This window comes from Sminthopsis crassicaudata, chromosome 2 (assembly GCF_048593235.1).
Source record: "Sminthopsis crassicaudata isolate SCR6 chromosome 2, ASM4859323v1, whole genome shotgun sequence".
Lineage (NCBI taxonomy): Eukaryota > Metazoa > Chordata > Mammalia > Dasyuromorphia > Dasyuridae > Sminthopsis > Sminthopsis crassicaudata.
In genome coordinates this window covers 494579561-494600624 of record NC_133618.1, presented here as the reverse complement: position 1 = coordinate 494600624, position 21064 = coordinate 494579561, and the positions used below count along the sequence as shown (strand labels likewise).

The 21064-nt window shown below is 36.7% G+C and overlaps 2 protein-coding genes across 6 annotated transcripts in view; both read right to left on the bottom strand.

Moving 5' to 3' along the window:
- ZSWIM1 (zinc finger SWIM-type containing 1) overlaps positions 1-20685 on the bottom strand; it is a 32359-nt gene extending 11674 nt beyond the window's left edge. Inside the window, exon 1 of the mRNA XM_074293553.1 lies at positions 20612-20685. The gene's annotated coding sequence lies outside the window, so the exon portion shown is untranslated. The remainder of the gene's footprint in view (positions 1-20611) is intronic.
- ZSWIM3 (zinc finger SWIM-type containing 3) lies at positions 1080-20912 on the bottom strand. Of its 5 annotated transcripts, XM_074293541.1 has the most exons (4): positions 20612-20744; positions 11116-11225; positions 8049-8113; positions 1080-3597 (listed from the first exon to the last, which is right to left on the bottom strand). In XM_074293541.1, exon 4 carries the CDS (start codon positions 3591-3593, stop codon positions 1605-1607), a length of 1989 nt encoding a protein of 662 aa, XP_074149642.1. In that variant the 5' UTR covers positions 3594-3597; positions 8049-8113; positions 11116-11225; positions 20612-20744; the 3' UTR covers positions 1080-1604. The 5 variants fall into 5 exon arrangements, with proteins under 5 accessions (XP_074149642.1, XP_074149641.1, XP_074149643.1 ...); XM_074293540.1 differs by lacking the exons at positions 8049-8113; positions 11116-11225 and having other exon boundaries at positions 1080-3238; positions 3380-3597; positions 20612-20912; XM_074293542.1 differs by lacking the exon at positions 11116-11225.
- Positions 20913-21064: the final 152 nt, after the last annotated feature.

Here is a 21064-nt window from a genome sequence, read left to right as displayed (position 1 = left end):
CATAAGTACAAAAGGAACAGGAGCTGAACTAGTTAGACTGATGGTGTTATGTAGATACCTACCTTTAGAGTCATTTATGACAAAGCATGAAATAAGTTCTAGACCTCACGGATTCCCAGGTTGCCAGGATCTCATAATTCTGAGATAATAGCTAAATAATAAAGTAGTGATCCGAACTATGAGGATTTTGTTGAACTCTGAGTGAAAGGCTGTTCTACACCATTTAAAGACTGAGAATTAGAAACTTCAAAGAGACCACTACACACATATCCTGTCTTATAAATCAATGGCTCCTAAGTGATTAAGATCTCCAAAAATGGCCTGATCCATCAGATCTACATGTCTTCTGATAGGAATTAGTAATTTTGAGCCACTTTCCCTCCCCAGATCTGTGTCATGTGAATTATTCACATTTCTATAGCACATGAAGATTTTCAAGAACTTCTCCCAACAAGTCTGTGTGGTCTGGCAAAAAGCTGTGATTTCTTGGTATGACTCTCATCAGAATATTAAATAGTTATTAGAAGCTTAAGTTCTCAGTTACCTAAGAAGTGAAGCCTAAATGACTCATTCTGCAAGAACTTATTACCAATGGTAACATCACAATAGCCACCATCATAGCTCTTTCTGCCCTACTAAACCTATTCTTCTAAATACGAATCATTTATGGTTAGAGTCCATGCTCAGAGAACTATTGTCGGAGGCTTCAGATCTTTCTGGATACAAGTGCAGCATTAGTCAATCCTACTAACTCCTTAAGAATTATTAGTCTAATGTAACACTTCCTAGCTGTGTGACCCTGGGCAAGTCACTTAACCCCAGCCTCAGGAGAGGGGGGGGGAATTATTAGTCTAATAGTTAAGGAACCTGAGACTTAGAGAAGTTAAATAATTTTCCCATAGTCCCTCGACATTAAGTGTTAAAAGTTAAGAAACCAGGCCTTTCCTACTAGTGATTCTTCAAATGAGATTGGATTGGACTTCTAAAATTCTTTCTGCATAAGATCTAATGATATCCTAATTAATTAGCACTAAGGCTCCTCCTTGTTTCTATTTATAAAGCAAATAAACGGGTTATTAAAAAAAAAAAAAACTTTTATTAATGTTGCAAAAAAGGACAGGTATAGTGACAGAATCTCTGTATAGCAGCAACATCCAGAAACTACCTTTTCTCCTTTTCTGAACAGCTCCCTTGCTAGGTCCCAAAGTAGATCTGTGTGGAGACAGATAGGAGATAGGAGTTTCAGCCTCAGAGTGGGTAGTTACAGACCTGTGTAAGAAATCCCTCAACAGGAACACAACATTGAACACATTCAACCTTGGGAACAAGAAAGATGACAAGAAAAGAAATAGGGCATTTAGGCCCTTTCCGAATCCTGAGGGCCAGCCCAACTTCTAGTCACATGTATAAGGGCACAGACACACCAGTGGTACTGACCAACTAAGGACAAAAGTGGGGTCTCATCTCCCAATTCATCAATTGCCTTGCCTGGCATGAGATAGATAGAGATGAAACAAGACAAAAGAAGAAAGGAGGGGCTTTGGTGTATGCTAGTCCCACTCCTGTTCTCCTTTCTAAAGAGGTCTTTGGCATTATTAGGTGCCTCAGTCTAGGAGTATTGTGGTCCCAGAAAGAGGGAGCCTCTCAGCTTCCTCCTGTTTTACCCAGAGGAAAGGGAGATGCCCTACATCATTATAGTCTCCCAATTGCTGATCAATCTCTGTCAGCTCACAAGGCTCAGCCCATATGTCTACAATCTTCCCCAAAGTGGAACAGCGTTCTTCCAGCTCTGTCCCTTCACTCTGCATTAGCAGATTGGCCAGCTCGCTGCTGAGGCTCTGGATCACATCTTCTCTACCCTCTTCCCAAGCCTGGTTGATGTTCAAGTCTTTGACAGGATCCTGAAGCTCCCCATTGGGTCCAAGGAGGTGCTGGTAACGCTTCTGCCACCGTCTACACACCATGGCCTCCCTCACAGCCTCCTTGTTGGTATGGAGCATCGCAAGGATGTGGCGGCATGGTAAGTGATAGCGCTGCTGAAAGGAGCAACTGCAAGTGCACCCATCTTTGCTAACCTGGTGGGAATCCTCTAGTAACTGGACCTCTGTTGCACAGCTAGCCACTTCTACCAGCTGGGTAGAATTCTGCACAATTTCCCACTCATTATGGCAGAGCTGGTAGGCAAGATCAGAGCCATTCTTGTGCAAGGCCTCTAGCATGTTATCTCCAAAGGCCTGTGGCTTTTGCAGTGACTGCTGTTGAGGATGCAGGGGAGCAGCTTCATTAGGGAGCTTGGAGGTCTTGGATAGGTTAGATACATAACTATCTTTGGTTCCCTTAGGTCTCAAGGGAACATAACCCTTTGGCTTAGCCCTCTCCCCACTAGGGAGAGATTGGGACAAGTTCTTCGGTCGTTTGGTGTTGAAAAAGTCAACATAATCCACAAAACGCAAAATGCAGTCCACTAGGGACTGCTGTTCCCTGAAGAGACTAGATACTTTACTTGTAACTAGGTCAAGGCTATCCATGTAAGTACTACAAGCATGAAGACCCTTCCTGGCATGCATATACCAAAGCAGCTCACAAGAGAACCAGTGGACTTGCAGGTAGCTATAGAGATCCTTGTCTAAAAGGGTTTCTGCCATTTTAGACAGTTTCTGTAGGCCAGGGCTTGAGGCAACAAAAACTGCTTCCCGCAAAGCCTCCTTCATCAGGTGCTTAAAGGATTGACTGGCCCGGCTCCTTTGCAGCTTCTTCTCTAGGAGTCGGGTTGTGTGGTAAATGGAGAGCAGCACACGAGCTAATGGGAACATATCCTGCACCACGTCCCAGTGCTGGAAGGATGGTTCCACAAAAATGACCCTGACTTTGGACCAGTCAGAATTGAACTCAGTGAAGACACTCAGCATCTTGGCTACAGAGGAAGCTGTCTCTTCCCTGAGCACTGCAAAATGTACCACCCGTCCCTCCCGCTCCTTGCTTTCCACCAGGAAGGCATAAAGCACATGACCATGACCATTTTCTACCCTGTGCAGCAGGAGGTTTTCTGGGAAGCGAACAAAAAGGTCCTGCATCTTGCTGCTCTGGAAACTGAATCGGTCAAGGTCTTGGTTGCTGCCCACACTGAGAGAGGCCATGGATCCCATGTCTGCTTTGAGGAAATTCTTCATGACTTCTGCCACATGAGCCAAGTCTAAAGAGGTGATGCCTTCTTGCTTCAGTTCAGGAAGAACAGGGCCTTCATGGGAGAAAGAGGAAGACTCAGCTAAGGATTTCTTGCCCATCCCAGCATCCTCAGAAGTGTTTTTCCCCTGCTCAGAGTCTACCCACCACAGTTTTGACTGAAATTTGGCAGAGGGATCTGCCTGGGACTTCTTACATAGTTCTAAGGTTCTTTGTCCAGGAGAAGATCCAGCTTGTGGGACAGTAGCAGTTTTGGTTTCAACATGGATGTGCTGCGTGTTCAGTTCACTGATAAATAGTCTATCCAATTCCTCATCATATTGCAGGACTAAGTATGCTGGGCACATGTTGGGCTCTAGAGACTGCTTTCTGTATGATTGGGCCCGGGTACAAACAAATTTCACCTGCATATATCTGAGGAAGAAAGAAGAGAGAAACAGTAAGAATTCTACAATGCCAGATTAGATTTCCTTACATCTAAAGACCAAGGAGGCAACATCCTAGGAAATCCTAGGAGGGCAGTCAAAGAACTGAAGAATATCAATATCAAGCAATATGAAAATAAAGAGAGATGGCACAGCTAAAGCAGTGTCAATGCCATTGAAAGAAAGTATAAACAAATAGTGCTAATGAAGTTATGATACAGAAGGCTAGGAACTAGAAGAAATCTTAGAGATAAGTTAGTCTAAGCTTCCCCATTCTGCACCCCACCAAAACCAAAACAAAAACCAAACAAACAAACCCAAACAAACCACTGAGGTACAGAGAGGTAAAGTCTATTAGTTCTTATTAGCATGATCTAATGTGCTATGATAGAAATAATTCTAGAAACTTAGTGCAGGAAGGACTTCATAGGTCATCCAGGTTATTTTCCTACCCCAAGACTCAATTTTCTTTAACATCATCACTGCCAGAGAGCTATATAGCTCATAGACCTCTAGAACAAGGAACTTAATTCTTTCTGGGACAGATGATTTTACTTTGGGACAGCTCAAATAGAAAGGAAGGTTTTCTTTTCTATGAAGCTAAAATCTTTTTCCTTATGTCTCCCATCCATTGGCTCTAGTTCTGAATTCTAAAACCAGGCCAAGAACTCTGAATTTGATTCATTTCTCTCATATCCCTTTCAAAGATGTTAAACCAGTTTTGAGTCTCAGCTCTGATATTTCACATATTAGCTCTGCCACTGTGGATAAGTCACTTTACTATTTAGATCTTAAGCTTCTTTAGCTGTAAATTTCAGTTCTTCCTTTTGATGTACAGAGCCCATCCCATCCAAGCCTTCTAATGTTATATATGCCTCTTTTTCATGATCTCCCACAAAAAATCCACTCAGCCCAGTGTGGACCTATCTCTAATTCTCTTGATATAGTATAGAATATAGCAATTCTCAATCTTTCATTTTCTATGGGATCCTTCATTTAATTTCTGTTGATCTGTGGCTACTTAAGATTTGGTCACAAGGCCTAAAGCAGAGGATCATAGCATCAAGGAAAATGCACAAGTAAAGTATTATGATCAATGCTATTAATTATCTGCCCATTTTCTCACTCTTTAGTTCCCTCTGGAGTCACCATCTTTCCTCTCTAAATATAGAAAACTATTGTATAAGAAAGATTACAGGACTCCCAATTGTCATCACAGAAACTCCCTCTTCCACACATCCAGATCTTATCTAATTATTTCAAATACCAGGCTCCTGGTAAACCTTAGTAAACCCTTGCTATAAGGAGACTCTTCTTTTTTGTGAATTAAGGATACTTTTTATAATTTAATCATATACTATCTTTTGATATCTTGAATTGCTGTTTTATTCTTTAACTTTTCATGTGTTTTTCTTTATAGAGAGGACTAAGTCCAAACTCCTTAGTATGGTATTCAAGATCTTCTACTATATGGTAACCGCTACATTTTCCACCTTCTCTTACTCTATGACTTCACTTTTGTTACATTTTAGCTAACCTGCAATATAGCCAATGCTCAACTTTTGCAAGTTTTGCTAGAAAATGGTATGAAAGTCAAAAACTTGAATGTTGATTAATTTAATCTTTGGGAAACAGGAGGTTAAAATTGTGGTGACCACCTAAAACTGTAATCTCTTACTACAAATCACTGAAAATACTTTCTGCATACAATTCTTTAAAAAACATCAACAACAAAAAACACCTAATGACTTCTGACAATATTCACTTTATATAACACATGAAATCCATAATACCATAAACATTTTCTCCATTTTGTGGAGATAATGAATTATTGATTCATTAACACCTGTTAAGGATCATGTCTAAGTGAAGGGGCAGGTCAATTCTTTGAGAGCCTCCACAGCTGTGAATCATCATCTTCTCACACGAACAGATCCATTCTACAGATCTGAGTTAAACCTCCAGCAGCCACTGGCAAGTGGCTCTGGTATCACAACAAACACCAAACTCAGGGCTAATGGTAACTGCAGACATTCTGACAAGAAGTTTATCTAACACCTTTTTTCCCTTCCTAAGTGATATCAGTGACTTTGCACATTTTAACTTAGTGCCCAAAGAACATGCACTACTCTTTGAAGGCATAATTAAAACCCAAAACTTGAGTTTTAATGGTAAACAATGAAAATATATAATGAATGTGAAGAGCTATCTTTAGAACAGAAGGGCAAAAAAGATCAGTGAAGTACCTAGTAAAATACCAGCTGCTCCACAAACTTTCATCCATTTTGCCTCTCATTTTCCTTTACCATATATGGCCTGGAATGTTTAGGGTTGCTAATACTAAAGTGAAAATGAAGTTATGAATAAAATTTTTTAAGTGTTTGAAGTTGAAAAAGTTAAGCCCTTGAATATTGAGGACTGACTGTACTTGTTACCTTTCACAATATCTAGGACTTTCCCACCTTTGTGCCTTTGCTTTTACTGTTTTCTATGACTAACGCACCATCTTCCCAAGTCTGTTGAACTATTACTCTTCTTTCAAGTTCTGGTTCCAATGCTTACTCTCCAAGGAAACTTTTCTTGATAACTCCAGCAAAAAATATTTTTCCTTTTAAGTTTACATAGCACTCTCTAGACTAAGCTATACTATAACCTTAGACTAAACATCAGGAGGATACAGATAATGTCTTAATCATCTTTGTATTTTCTGTAATACCTTTTTTTTTTTTTTTTTTTTTTTTTTTTGAGGCTAGGGTTAAGTGACTTGTCCAGGGTCACACACAACTAGGAAGTGTTAAGTGTCTGAGACAGATTTGAACTTGGGTCCTCCTGAATTCAAGGCTGGTGCTCTATCCACCTCGCCACCTAGCTGCCCCATTTTCTGTAATACCTAACAAAGGTATACTTACAGGCATTCATAGTAAATGCTTGCTGAATTAACATTCTATTTTTCAAAGGTCTCAAGAAGCAATTTTCATAGGCATTGATGACTACTGTGTACTAAACAAAGTGCAATTATATATCTGAATTCAGGCTTTAGGAACTAAAATGTATTTCTTGTATACATTCCTTTAGAAAGACAACCCCTCCTCCTCCAAACAAACAAATCTCAACCTATACTCTGCTCTCAAAGAGCTCAAGATCTAATCAGGTAGATAACATACAAATTATGTACACAAAAGATTCAGGGTAAATTTGATATAATCTCAGAGAGAAGATACTAACCTGGAGGGAGATACGGTATCTTGCAGAAGGTGGGATTTGAGTTAAGTTTGAAAGAAGCCAGGGAAGTCAGGAAGTGGAAACAAGGAAGGACATTCCAAGAATGGAGGATAGCCAGGGGAAAAGCACCGGATTGGAATGAGAAACAATAAGGATCAATTGCAAAGAGGTAGAGTTCAACAATTTAGTTAGATGGATATAGCTCATTCCTCAGTGTATTTATGAATACATACATGCAGACACATATGTACATACACATAGAGAAGCACTATGACACACAGAATCATTTAACTTGGAGTCAAAAAGATCCAGGCAAATCCTAAGATATTTACCACGTTTGTGCCCTGGGTAAGGCACTTAATATCTTGTTCCCTCAGTTTATTCACATTTCAAATGAAGGGGTTGGGCTTGAAGAAAGGCCTCTTAACATTCTAGACAGCTCTACAGCTATCATCCTCTATCTTTCTAAGTACTATCTTTTCTATCACAAAAGGATCTTAAGTTGAGCCCAGAACTGAAAAAGAGTAGACTAGATTATTTTTGACAAACTGTACAGTACTTGGAATGACCCCTGGGACAAAGGCCTATTTTTAAAATCTCAATATTATTAAGAGTACTGTTGTATGGGTTTCAGTTAGTGAACTCCACCATTTCTGAAGAATGAAAATGAGGATCACCCAGAAGGCAAAAGAAATGCAGAAATACATCATGGACATGGAATTAAAAGGAGAAGATTAAGAACATTGTAAAAACAACATAATATTTAAAAAGTAGACTTGTCACATAGCAATGGCAAAGAATAATCATTGTCCACTGGTATCCTTTTGTTGTCAAGAGAAAGTAGGAAAGGTCCCTACCATGTTAGACCTCAATGGTGAATTCCTGAGAGATTAAAAAGTTATGAATATCCACATCAACAGGGTCATAGATCTACTTCAGTTTACTGTAAGGAAAACTTTCCTAACCATTTGAATTGTTAAATAGTAGGATGGGATGCCTTAGCAAGTTGCTAATTCTTTCCTCACTTGAAGCTTTCAGGTGGAGGTCAGATGATCACTTGTCAGGGATGAGGTAAGGAGAATTCCTGTTTGGGTACAGGTTAAACAAGAACAGAGGTCCCCTGCAATTCTTATGAATCAAAGACTAATTGGTGGGTGGAGCTGGCCACACACCCCCTTTTTGAGAATGTTATTACCACACATACTCTCAACTACTTACAATGAAGGCTGAAGTATTTTACCCTCCCAGTTGCAGACACTCAGCAAGGCAGGTTTTGAGACTAGCTGTAAACAAAACAAAGAAAAACAGGATGTGCCTAAGTTGGCATCACTAGGGTGGAGAGAGCAAGAGTTGAAAGATGACTGCATCTCTTATAAATACCATATATGGACATCTACATAGTTGATGAGACTATTGATAAAGCCAGGAAGAAATGCTCAAAATTACTGATCAAATAAGCTCAAAGGCTCTTTCCAAGATCCCTGTTTGTGAAGGATACCACCGTTCTCCCCAATTAAAAGCCTTGGAATTATTTACTACCAAATCATGTGACCTTGTTAGACAAGATAGTAATTTTTTTTTATTTTTTTTTTAAAGGTATGAGAAGTACTAAGTCTCTTTCTCTCTTTGGGTCTCAGTTCTTTTCTTCTTAAAATGATGGAGTTGGGATAGATGATCATTAAAATCCCTTCTAACTCTAGCACCTTATGTATGATGATTCCATCCAGTTCTAATATTCTACAGCATTCAGTTCCTTTTTCTTTCATCTCCTTTTCAGCTAACCTGTCATCACATTTTTTTTTTAACTAAATACAAAATAAGAAAAAACAGAATAGAAAAATAATAGAAAATAAACAAAACATTGCCACGTGCCCAGCAGAATATCAGGGAAGATTCCAAATATTTAATAAATTTCCACTTCAAGAAAGCATATGTAATAATAGGAGAAATTACATTCATGAGTGTCCATATTTTCGTGTACTTATTCTTTTGTTCTATACTATGAATCTTTTACTCCCCCCACCACCACCCTTTTCATCCCCTCTCCCCTCCCCAAGCAGGCTACAGTTAAGCATGGATATATGCATCTAAAGCAATATTAATACAGCTGACATAGTATGTAGATCTCTTGATTGAATCTTTAAGTATGACTTTGTCTAAGATCAATCATTACTAGCCCTATTTTTTCTAATAAATTCTATTCTTAATCTTTGTTGTAATGTTAGTGTATAACTTCTTATAACTGCTAACTCTTCTACTTTAATTCTGCTCCTTAACTTGCCTTGCAACTACTTAATCTCTCCCCACCCTTTCCTTCCCATTCTGATTCCCATTAAGCTACATAGTTTATCCCACTCCAGTTAATCTAAACATTCTCCTGTACCCCTTGTCCAATGCTCCCCTTTCTTCCCTTTTTCTTCCTTGCCCATTTATCTATACACCTTGTCCCACTGGCATAAATTTACATATTTTTCTATACCCCATTTTATCTATTCCTTCTTCCCTTATTTCTTTATAGATTTTGGAAGGTGCTATACCTTTTGTAGTATATATATATATATATATATATATATATATATATATATATATATATATATGTAGTGTTCCTTATTTAGTCCATTCCCAGTGTAAGTAGGTTTTCAGAATTATGAGCCCTCCTTCCCCTCTCCCATAATGCCTTCATTTCCGTTTTTCCTCTGCACCTCATTTGTATAACACAATTATAATTTTTACCTTTTCCTAGACAGTTTTGTCTTTTAGAATCATTATACCAACTCTGTCCCAATCTTTCTTTTGAGTAACCCAATTACTCATGTCAAATTTAAACCATGTTGAGTTCCTCTAAATTAGTCTTTGATATTGGCTCTTAGGTGTTAAATTTTGTATTAAGTTTGAGTTTAGTTGAGTCAAAGTTCTAAAATCTAAAGTTCATTGAATATCCATTTTTTTTCATTCAATGTTATGTATAATTTGCTGAACATGATAGTTTAGGCCACAGGCCAAGTTCTTTCGATTGTCAATATATATTATTTCTGGCACATGCAGTCTTTTATTGTGGCTGTTAATAAATTCGGTACAATTCTAATTGTAGCTTCAGCATATTTGAATTTTTTGTTTCTTGCAAAATTTTCCTTTTGATCTTGGGGTTTTGAAATTTGGCAACAATGTTCCTATGTGTTTTCCATAAAAGATCTCTTTGAGTGATTAGCAGAATTTTTTTTCTATTTCCACTTTCCCCTTGTGTTTTATCGCTCCAGGGCAATTTTCTTTGATGATTTCTTGCATTGTGTCAAGGTTCTTTTTTTGATTACAGCTTTCAAGGTAATCTAATTATTCTTATATTTTCTTTTCTTGATCTGTTCTCCAGATCTGTTGTTTTTCTTATGTTTCACATTCTGTACTATTTTTTCATTCTTTAAATAATTCTTGGTCTCTTCTACTTCACTGGCTTCCCCTTGCGCAGTATTAATTTTCAAAGAATTCTTTTCCTCTTTAAGATTCTATCTCTTGGGCAGCTAGGTGGTACAGTGGATAGAGCACCAGCCTTGAATTCAGGAGGACCGAGTTCAAATCTGGTCTCAAACACTTAACACTTCCTAGCTGTGGGCAAGTCACTTAACCCCAGCCTGGGGGGGAGGGGGAAAAATCTATCTCTTTTTCTAGTTTTTTCCATAATCTTGCTTTTCTTGGATTTTTTTTTTTTTTTTTGGTTTGTTTGTTTGTTTGATTTTAAGTTTTTCCTCAATCTCTGTCACTTGATTTTTAAAGTCTTTTTTGAGTTCTTCTATAAATTCTTTTCGGAAAGGTAGCCATTTAACCTTACTCTTTGGGATAGAAGAGGCTATTAAAAAAAAAAAAAAAAAAACTTAACTATTCTCCTTTGAAGATGAATTCTTTTCTTTCCCATTCCCTATGGTTGGGTTCTTTCTTCTTTGCTTGTTCACTTTTTTCTTTTTCTTTTTTTTAACAAGAACTACTAGTGTAAGTACCTCCAATCCTAGCTTCACTTCAATACTTCCCTCTGACCTAGAGCCCCAAAGCAAAAGCTCCACCCTCCTGCAAAAGCCCACAGCCATGAGCATCTCTGCCCCTGCTTCTGCATTCACCGGGTGTGCTGGTTCCTGCCTACCTAGGGCCACATCTCTGCAGAAGTTCCCTCCATCTTCCCAGACTCAGACCCTTATTCCCCACCCTGGGAGGTAAAAGTTCTTGTGATTTTAGCTGAGGATCAAGTAGAACCCAGCTAGCTGCAGAGTTTTCCACTTGCTGTTTCTATGGAGCTAACCTGGAGATGTTTGCACTTCACACTGGGTAATCCCCGTCCTGAGGTCTTTCTTCTGGTCTTCTCAGGTTGGACACCTGTTCTGTCCCAAGTCTTCTTTGTTTTTCATCAGTCTAGGCACAAATTTATTCTGTTTATGGGAGAAATCTGAGGAGCTTGAAATTTTCTGACTTATTCTGCAATATTCCCACAATCCTCCCCATCATCACATTTTAAATATTCTTCTCATAACTCCCTCCCTCACCCCCTGCCCAGATTTGTCCCTTTTCCATTTCTAATGCATAGGGTGATATATTGGAAAACACTATATGGTCAGGCACTGCTCTTGAATTCTAACTCCATTACTACATTGGGGAAAAGGAGGAGAAAGTGGTGGTGGTGATAGTAATAGAAGTATTTCCTGCAATCCTAAATACTAGTTTTAATAACAACCTTTTTATCTCATGGTTTTACAATAAAGTCCTCATAACTAATTTTCTACTCTTTTATCCCTCACTGGATCTATTGGTAAAACACTACTAATTAATGTTATTTCCTTTCAACATCTCTATATTAATATTATTGTCATGAGTTTCCTTAAGGTTATAGACAATGTTTTAAGATACAATGCAAAGAATACTGGACTCAGGAAAGCTAAGTTCAAGTCTTGCTCTTCAACTTACTAGCTTTATAACCTTGGACATATCAATCTATTTCTTTGAGCCTCAGGTTCCTCATCTACAAAACTGAGGATATGATTTATGGGATGCAGCCAAAGCAGTTTTTAGGAAAAATTTTATCTCTCTAAATGCTGAATGAAATAGAAAAAGAAATTAATGAAGTGGGCATGCAATTAAAAAGGCTAGAAAAAAATCCTCAATATCAAATTAGAAATTCTGTAAATCAAAGGAAAGATTAATAAAATTGAAAGTAGGAAAACTCTTGAGCTAATATATAAAACTAAGCTTGTTTTAAGAAAAAATAAAATTGATAAATCTTTGGTTAATTAAATTTAAAAAACACAAATTAATAATATAGAAAGAGAAGAGAGTGAATTCAACCCCAATGAAAAGGAAATTAAAACAATAATTAGGAACTATTTTGCTCAACTGACAACCTGACAATCTAAGCAAAATGGATGAATATTTACAAAAATGCAAACTGTCGTGATTAACTGAAGAAAAGAACAAAATATTTAAACAACCCCATTTGAAAAAATGAAATTGAACTGGCCATCAATGAAATTATTAAGAAAAAATCTCCAGGGTCAGATGGAATTACTAATCAATTCTACCAAAAATTTAAAGAACAATTAATTCCAATACTATACAAACTTTTTGAAAAAACAGGCAGAGTCCTGTTATGTTATTCTTATAATACAAATGCAATACTGATGCCCAAAACAGGAAGAGTTAAAACAGAGAAAGAAAATTACAGACCAATATCCCTAATGAATATCAATGCAAAAAATTTTAAAATAAAATATTAGCTAAGAGATTACTATGATTTATGACCAGGTCAAATTTATATTAAGAATACAGAGTTTCATCAGTTGGGAAATGGCTGAATAAGTTATGGTATATGAAAATAATGGAATATTATTGTTCTATAAGAAATGATGAGCAGGCTGATTTCAGAAAAGCCTGGAAAGACTTACATGAACTGATGCTAATTAAAGCAAGGACAACCAAGAGAGCATTATACACAGTAACAAGATTATGTGGTGATCAACTGTGATAGACTTGGTTCTTTTCAATATTGAAGTGATTCGGGGCAGCTAGGTGACGCAGTGGATAGAGCACCAGCCCTGAATTCAGGAGGACCTGAGTTCAAATCTGTTCTCAGACACTTAACACTTCTTAGCTGTGTGACCCTGGGCAAGTCACTTAACCCCAGCCTCAGAAGGGGAAAAAAAAAAAATTTTGAGGTGATTCAAGTAATTTCAATATTGAGATGGAAAGTACCATTTGTATCTAGAGAGAGAATTATTGAGATTGAATGTGTATCAAAGCATAGTATTTTCATCTTTTGTTGTTGTTTGTTTGCTTGTGGGTTGTTTTTTTTTAAACTTTTGATCTGATTTTCTTGCTCAGCATGATGAACATGGAAACATGTTTAGAAAAATTATACATATTTAACCCATATCTGATTGCTTGCTATCTTCAGGAGAGGGAAAGGGAGCAGAGAGGGGAAAAAAGGTTGGAACAAAAGGTTTTGCAAAGGTGAATGTTTAAAAGTATTTTTGCATGTATTTGGAAAAATAAAATACTATTAAAAATAAACTAAAAAACCCCCTCAACAATGCAGAACTGGTTCAATAGTAGGAAAATTATCAGCATAATTGACCACATCAATAAAAACTAACAGAAATCATATGATTATCTCAGTAGATACAGAAAAAACTTTGACAAAATACAGCATCCATTCCTTTTTAAATTTTTATTTTATTTTTCCAAATACAGGCAAATATAGTTTTCAACATTTACCTTTGAAAAAAACCTTTATGTTCCAAATTTTTTTTTTTCCCCCCACCAAGACAGCAAGCAATTCTATATAAGTTAAACACATAAAGTTAAAATGTAAGTTAAATCCTATGTAAGTATAATTCTTCTAAACATATTTCCATATTCTATATATTGTGCAAGAAAAAATTGCTCAAAAGCAATGAGAAAGAAACAATAACTGCAATTATAAAAAAGTAAAAATACTATGCTTTGATCCACATTCAGTTTACAGTTTTCTCTGGATGAGAATGGCACTTTCTATCACAGTTGGTCATTATATAATCTTGTTACTATGTACCATGTTCTCGTTTCTGCTCACTTCACTTAGTATCATTTCATGTTTCTACAAGCTTTTCTGAAATCAGCCTGCTTATCATTTCTTACAGAATAATAATATCCCATTATATTAATATACCTTAACTTATTCAGCCATTCCCTAATTGATGGGATCCATTTAAATTTCCAGTTCTTTGTCACTATACAAAGGGCAGCTACAAACATTTTTGCACATGTTTTTCCTCTTTTAAGATATCTTTGGGATCTAGACCAGGCAGAGACTAATGGATGCAGAGTTTTATTATAACTCTTTGGACATAGTTCCAAACTGCTCTCCAGACAGGTTGGATCATTTCACAACTTTACCAACAATGCATTAATATCCCAGTTTTCCCCTCCAAAACTGATCATTACCTACTCCTGTCATCTTAGCCAATCTGATACAGCACCTATTCCTATTAAAAGTATTAAAGATCATGGAGAAGGAAGAAATTTGTGGCCAAAGAAAACTAGAGTACATTATGAAATGCAAAATGGTCATTTTGATTATATTAAGTTAAAAAGGTTTTATATAATCAAAGCCATCAAATGCAGACAAGATTTAAAAGTGAAGCAGAAAACTGGGGAAAACATTTTACATCCAAGGGTTCTGATAAAAGACTCATTTCTAAAATATATAAGTAAATGACTCAAATTTATAATACAAGCCATTCTCTAGTTGATAAATGGTCAAAGGACATGAACAGACATTTCAGATGAAGAAATTAAAATCATTTCTAGTCATATGAAAAATGCTCTAAATCACTATTGATCAGAGAAATGCAAATTAAGGTAATACTGAGGTATCACTACACACCTCTTAGATTGGCTAAAATGACATGAAAAGATAATGATTTAGACTAATTACAATCTAAAAACTATCTATGCATATATTTTGAAAATAAAAAGCTTAAAAATGCTAAAGATAATAGGAATAAATGGAACTTAAAATGGTAGCAATATCTAAGCATTATATTTAATGGGGATAAGCTAGAAGCCTTCCTAATAAGATCAGAGGTGAAGAAAGGACACTCATTATCACCATTATTATTCAATGTAATACTGAAAATGTTAATTTTAGCAATAAGAGAAGAAAAAGGAATTGAAGTAATCAGAATAGGCAATGAGGAAACAAAACTATCACTCTTTGTAGATGACGTTTTAATATATTTAGAGAATCAACTAAAAAATTACTTGGAATAATTAACATCTTTAGTAAAGTTGCAGGACATTAAAAAACTCATATAAATCACAAGCATCTCTACATATTACTAACAAAACCTAACAGCAAGAGATGGAAAGAGAAATTCCATTAAAAATAACTGTAGATATATTTTAACATATTAAAACAACTCTAAGGAACCACCTCACATCTAACAGATGAGAGGAAAAGATAATGATAAATTTGAAGAGGATGTGGGAAAACTGGAATATCTAAAAAAACTGGAACACTAAATCAATTACTACATCATTTAACATACATAGTTGGAATTATGAAATGATCCAATCATTCTGCAGAGAAGTTTGGAACTATGTCCAAAGAGCTATAAAACTCTGCTATAAAACCTTTGACCCAGAAGTCTCAATTCTGGGTCTGTATCTCTAAAAGATCATAAAAAAAGGAAAAAGGATCCATATACACAAAAAATGTATGTAGCAGCTTTTTGTGGTGTCAAGGAATTGGAAATTGTATACCCAATAGTTGAGGGATAAATAAGTTATGGGATATTAATATTTTTATTTTATAAGAAATGAGAAGGCTGACTTCAGAAAATCCTGAAAAGAACTGTGTGAACTGATATTGAGTGAAGTAAGCAGAACCAGGAAAACAATGGCCAACAAGATTATGTGATGATCAACAGTAATAGTCTTCCTTCTTTTGAATGGTTCAGTGATCCAAGATAAATCCAATAAACTGGATGAAAAACATCATCTGCATCCAGAGATAGAACTATGGAGATTGAATGTAAATCAGCACATGCTGCTATGTTTCCTTTTTTTTTTCTTGTTTTTTTCCTCATGATTTTTATCTCCCATCATGATTCATAAAGATATATGTTAAAAAAGAAATATATGTATAACTCCCCAAAATGTTTTTACTGTAACCGAGGGGAAAAAAAATTATCAAAACTATTTGATACTGGCTAAGAAATAGAGTGGTGGTTCAGTAGAATAGATTAGGTACACAAGTAGCAGTACCAGTATAAGACAATGTAGTTTGATAAATCCAAAGACTCCAGCTTCTGGGATGAGAAGTTATTATTTGACAAGAACTGCTAGGAGAACTGGAAAATAATATGCCAGAAAGTAGGCACTGTCATCATCTCATACCATATACTAAGGGTCAAAATGGGCACATCATTTAGACCAGGGCTTTTTACATGACCCCAGGTATATAAATATATAAAACAGGTATACAAATCAAACATTTACTGATAATAATAATTTTGTGACATCTCCCACATTTAGTTACAAGACTGAGATGGGGCCCTGAATCAAAGTTTAAGAAGCTGGGATTTAGACATAAAAGGTGTTATTACAAGGAAATTAGGAGAGCAAGGAATAGTTTACCTGTCAGATCTATATATATATGACAATACAAGAGAAATGCAAAATGGACAATTTTGATAACATTAAATTAAAAAGGTTTTGCACAAATAAAACCAACACAGCTAAGATTAGAAAGAAAGCAGAATGCTGGGAATCTTCTTTTAGCCAGTGTTTTTGTTAACGGCATTTCTAAAACATACAGAGAACTGAGATAGATTTATAACAGAATTCATTCCCTAATTGATAAATAGTCAAAAGATATTATCAGGCAGTTCTCAAACTATAGTGATATGAAAAAAATGCTCTAATTACAATTAATCAGAAAAATGAAAATTAAAACTCTGAAGTACCCTCTCACATCTATCAGATTGGCTAAGATAACAGGAAAAGAAAATGATAAATGTTGGATGGGATATGGGAAGACTGGAACACTTATATATTGTTGGTAAAGTTGTAAACTGATCCAATCATTATTAATGATTAATAATGGAGAACAATTTGCAACTGCCCAAAGTGCTACAAATTTATGCCTACTCTTTGATCCAGCATTGCCACTACTAGGTCTGTACCCCAAAGAAATAAAAAAGGGAAAAGGACTCATATATACAAAAATATTTATAGTAGCTCTTTCTGTGGTGCCAACATTTGGAAATTGAATAGATGCCCATTCAATGGGTAATGGCTGAACAAATTATGGTATACGAAGTAATAGAATCCTATTGTGCTATAACAAATGATGAGCAGGAAGATTGTGTTTGATCTTAAGGAGGGGCTTGAGGAGGGAGAAAAATAACTCAAAATCTCATGAAGGTGAATGTTGAAAACTATTTTTACATGTGATTAGAAAAAATAAAATACTATCAGGTAGGGAAATTTTTTTTTTTAAACTGAGGTGCACAGCTGATTAAAAGAGCTTCCTAACTTGTGGGGGATCAGAGTGATTGGTTGCAAGATCTGTGAACCCAAACACATAAAAGCATTGTTAGATTTTTAGTTCCACCAAAATAAGCAGGGCAAACTCTTTGCTTTCTGTTCACAGATTTATGTAACTAATCTTCATTTTTGGCCAAAAAGGAGGAAAAAAAAACTTCTTTAAAATTAACCTAAAATTAACCCAAGCAACTTCTAGCTATATATTCTTTCCAAGTAGACAGACATGCCTAATCAAACTGTGAATTATCTGATGTTTTTGAAGTCAACATAAGTTTGTATAAGTGGAATTTTCATCACTCCAACCAAGTTTACCAGTCTCATAAACTGGCAAAACAGTAGCAGCAATAGTCTCAATAGCAAGCTCAATTAAATGAATGTGACCAGTAAGAAAACACCACCTTCAGGAATAAGATTACTTTGTGTATATATATATATATATATATTTCTAGCTTTCAAATGTATGGAGACTTGTGAAGAATTAAATCCAAATATTTTTAAAGTGCTAAGGAGTTTCTTTTCTATCAATGGATGACAAAGATAGCAAAAAATACATGACATTAAAAAAAAAAAAAAAAAAAAAAAAGCCATTTACCTTCTTAGAAAAGGTAGGAACGTGGGGCAGCTAGTTGGTACAATGGATAAAGCACTAGCCCTGAAGTCAGAAGGACCTGAATTCAAAACTGATCTCAGACACTTAACACTTCCTAGCTGTGTGACCCCAGGCAAGTCACTTAACCCCAATTGCCTCAGGGGAAAAAAAAAGAAGAAAAGATAGGAAATCTTGGACTATAAATTCTCCATTAGACAGTATCCTTGCCACAACTAGTTAATATGGTTTAATGCCTTGCATTAATCAATAGTTTTTCCTTTTGCTGATTCCCCTTGTATACTACTTCCTGACCACTTTCCTTAACATGCTACTAGCATGGCTTAAAGAACACTGAACTGGAACACAGAAGATGCAGATTTTTTTTCTGGTCTATCATTCATTTGGGCAAGTTACCAGGCTTTTCTCCATCTTAGTTTCTTGCCTACATAAAAAGGGAGTAATAATCTCTACCCTACATATCATGATGCTGCTGCAGGGATTGAATGAAACTATGTATGAAGAAATGATATATAAACAGTAACATGCTCCTGTAGATGTAAAACTATGAGTCATATTTCCATGCTACTTTAGAAGGTAATTTCTGCACAACAGCCTGATGAAATGGGTAGAAATATTAAGATCTCAGTCTTACAGATGAGAAAACAACTTGACTATGTAATTCATTTGATCCTTGGGACAAACTATAAGTCTAGAGAGCAGAGAATAGATCATTTCTTTCACAGCATGCTGAAGCACAGTGCAGAGTACCCTAGTTAAGAATTCATTGGATCGTAGATTTCAGACCTATACAGGATCTCAAGAAATTTCCTGGTCCAGCTGAAGCCCAAGAACCTCATTTTACAGAGAAGAAAAGTAAGAACTTTTGCTTTAATATGGTTATAAACTAAGGATTCCAAAAACATATATAAGGGAGATGTAGTACTTAATTATGCTAAGTGAATGAGATATGAAGTCAAGAAGCCTCAGTTCAAGTCTCAGTTGAGTTAAAGACTTAGGTTTGACAGGCGATCACTATACATTTCAACGATACTGTATGAAGATATATTCTGATTGAAGTGGATATCTTCAACATAAAGAAGATTTAATTCAGTGCCAGTTGATCAATGATGGACAGAAACAGCTACACCCAGAGACGGAACACTGGGAAATGAGTGTAAAATTGTCTTTCTACCCAGGTTACTTATACCTTTGGAATCCAATTCTTACCGTGCAACAAGAAAATTGGATTTACACACATATATTGTATCTAGGATATACTGTAACACATGTAAAATGTATGGGATTGCCTGTCATCTAGGGGAGGGAGTAGAGGGAGGGAGGGGACAATTTGGAAAAATGAATACAAGGGATAAGGTTGTAAAAAAAAAAAAAAAATTACCCATGCATATGTACTGTCAAAAAAAAATTATAAAATTAATTTAAAAAAAAAACAGACTTAGGTTTGAGGCAATTTTTTTCCTTTTGTGAAGCTTCAGTTTTCTCATCTTTAAAATGGAGAGCAAATGTTTGGTCGATTTCATTATAAGGGAATTGAATTAGGATAGTAATCCGTTCAATTTCAAGTCAATCTGACTATTACTAATTTATAGTCAAATCCCAGCTGTAGAAGTATATTATGTAAGAATGAAGGAAGTTTTTCATGATGAGTGGAACATTAAGTGGATCTTGGATAAGTCTAATTTCAACAGTAAAAGACATAGGAAGAGTATACTCTAAGCACAGGAAAATGGCCAGCAAGAGAGCATGAACTGGGAGCTGGCACAGCTAGTACTGATATAATACCTGTTCTGTGTCAGGCAGTGCTCTAAATTGTAGCCTCACAATCCCCACAAAGCAGGTACTATGTAATTGATTGCCCAAGGAAGAAGGGCTAGAATCTGAGGACGTAACTGACCTCAGAGCTTCCTGATTTCACAGCACCACCTGGATGATTCCTGAACAGGAAGTGATCTCCTTTGGCCATAAAAATAATTCACATAGATCTACATTAGATTTATGAAGCCCTTTAAATTCATTCTTCTCAAAACTCTGAGATAGATGACAGGCTCCTCCTAATTTTACAGATGGAGAACGGGAAGTTCAGGAAGGGTAACTGCCTGGTCCAGGCTGCCTAACTGAGGGCATCTGAAGTAGGAGAGGAGCTTAGGTCCTGCAGATTACAAATCTAGCATTTGGTCCACATCATGCTACCTCTGTCTAGACTAGGATACCTGAAAGGGAGTAGAATGAATTTAAGATAGTAAAAAGTATATTGGAATAAGGTTATGGATTTCATTGTGTAGACCATGGGAGCTATGGCAGGTTATAGAACAGGAAGAGTGCTGTGGTCAGCACATCAATGAGCAACGTGGTGTAGGGAGAGAACACTGGTTCTACAACCAGAGGGCTGTGGGAGCCTCACATCCAAGCTCTACAGCTCAACAGACAGTATGACCTAAACGAAGTCCAAAGTTCCCCTTTCCAACCCTCAGTTCTGTGGAACCCAGTAGGTGGTGGGTTCTGGGCAAGTGCCATGGTCAGTGGCAAAGGGATGCTGAGGCTGCTTCCCTTCCCTGGCATCCCCACCCTCTGCACCCGGGCCCAGGGGAGGCAGGATAGGCACTCTTACGTGATGTCCTCACGGATGGAGGTGCCATGGTTGATGTTATGGAAGCGGACGGATTTGCAGTCCCTCAGACCGAAGGTGCATTTGTTCTTCCTCTTGTAGACATTGAAGCACTCTCTGAAGTCCTCAAAGGTCTTAAAGTGGCTGCCCAGCTCCATTGCTAACCTCTACCCCAGATGAGTGGGGCCCAACCAAAGAGGTCAGAGGTCACCAGAGGCTATGAAGGGGGTAGAGACCCATATATGGCACTCTGTGGGTACTTGTGGCCAAGAACTTGACATTAAACTGGTGCCTCTCAAAGCTCCTCTAAACCTGGGTTAAAATGAGTCTTGCTAGGGCCGTGGAAGGTTGGCTGTTGGAGAGGAATAGGAGAGGGAGAAGACGACCCTCAGGGCTTATTATCCATACCCAAGGCACCGCCCCCTCGCTGGGAGACCGAATCATAAACTAGATCCT

Bases quoted from the DNA above. Each gene is read 5' to 3' on its own strand.
- ZSWIM3 (XM_074293539.1), bottom strand. From the start codon at position 20,766: ATGGAGCTGGGCAGCCACTTTAAGACCTTTGAGGACTTCAGAGAGTGC. The intron at 3,598-20,611 runs GTAAGAGTGCCT...TTTCTTCCTCAG, and splicing joins TCCATCCGTGAGGACATCAC to ATATATGCAGGTGAAATTTG.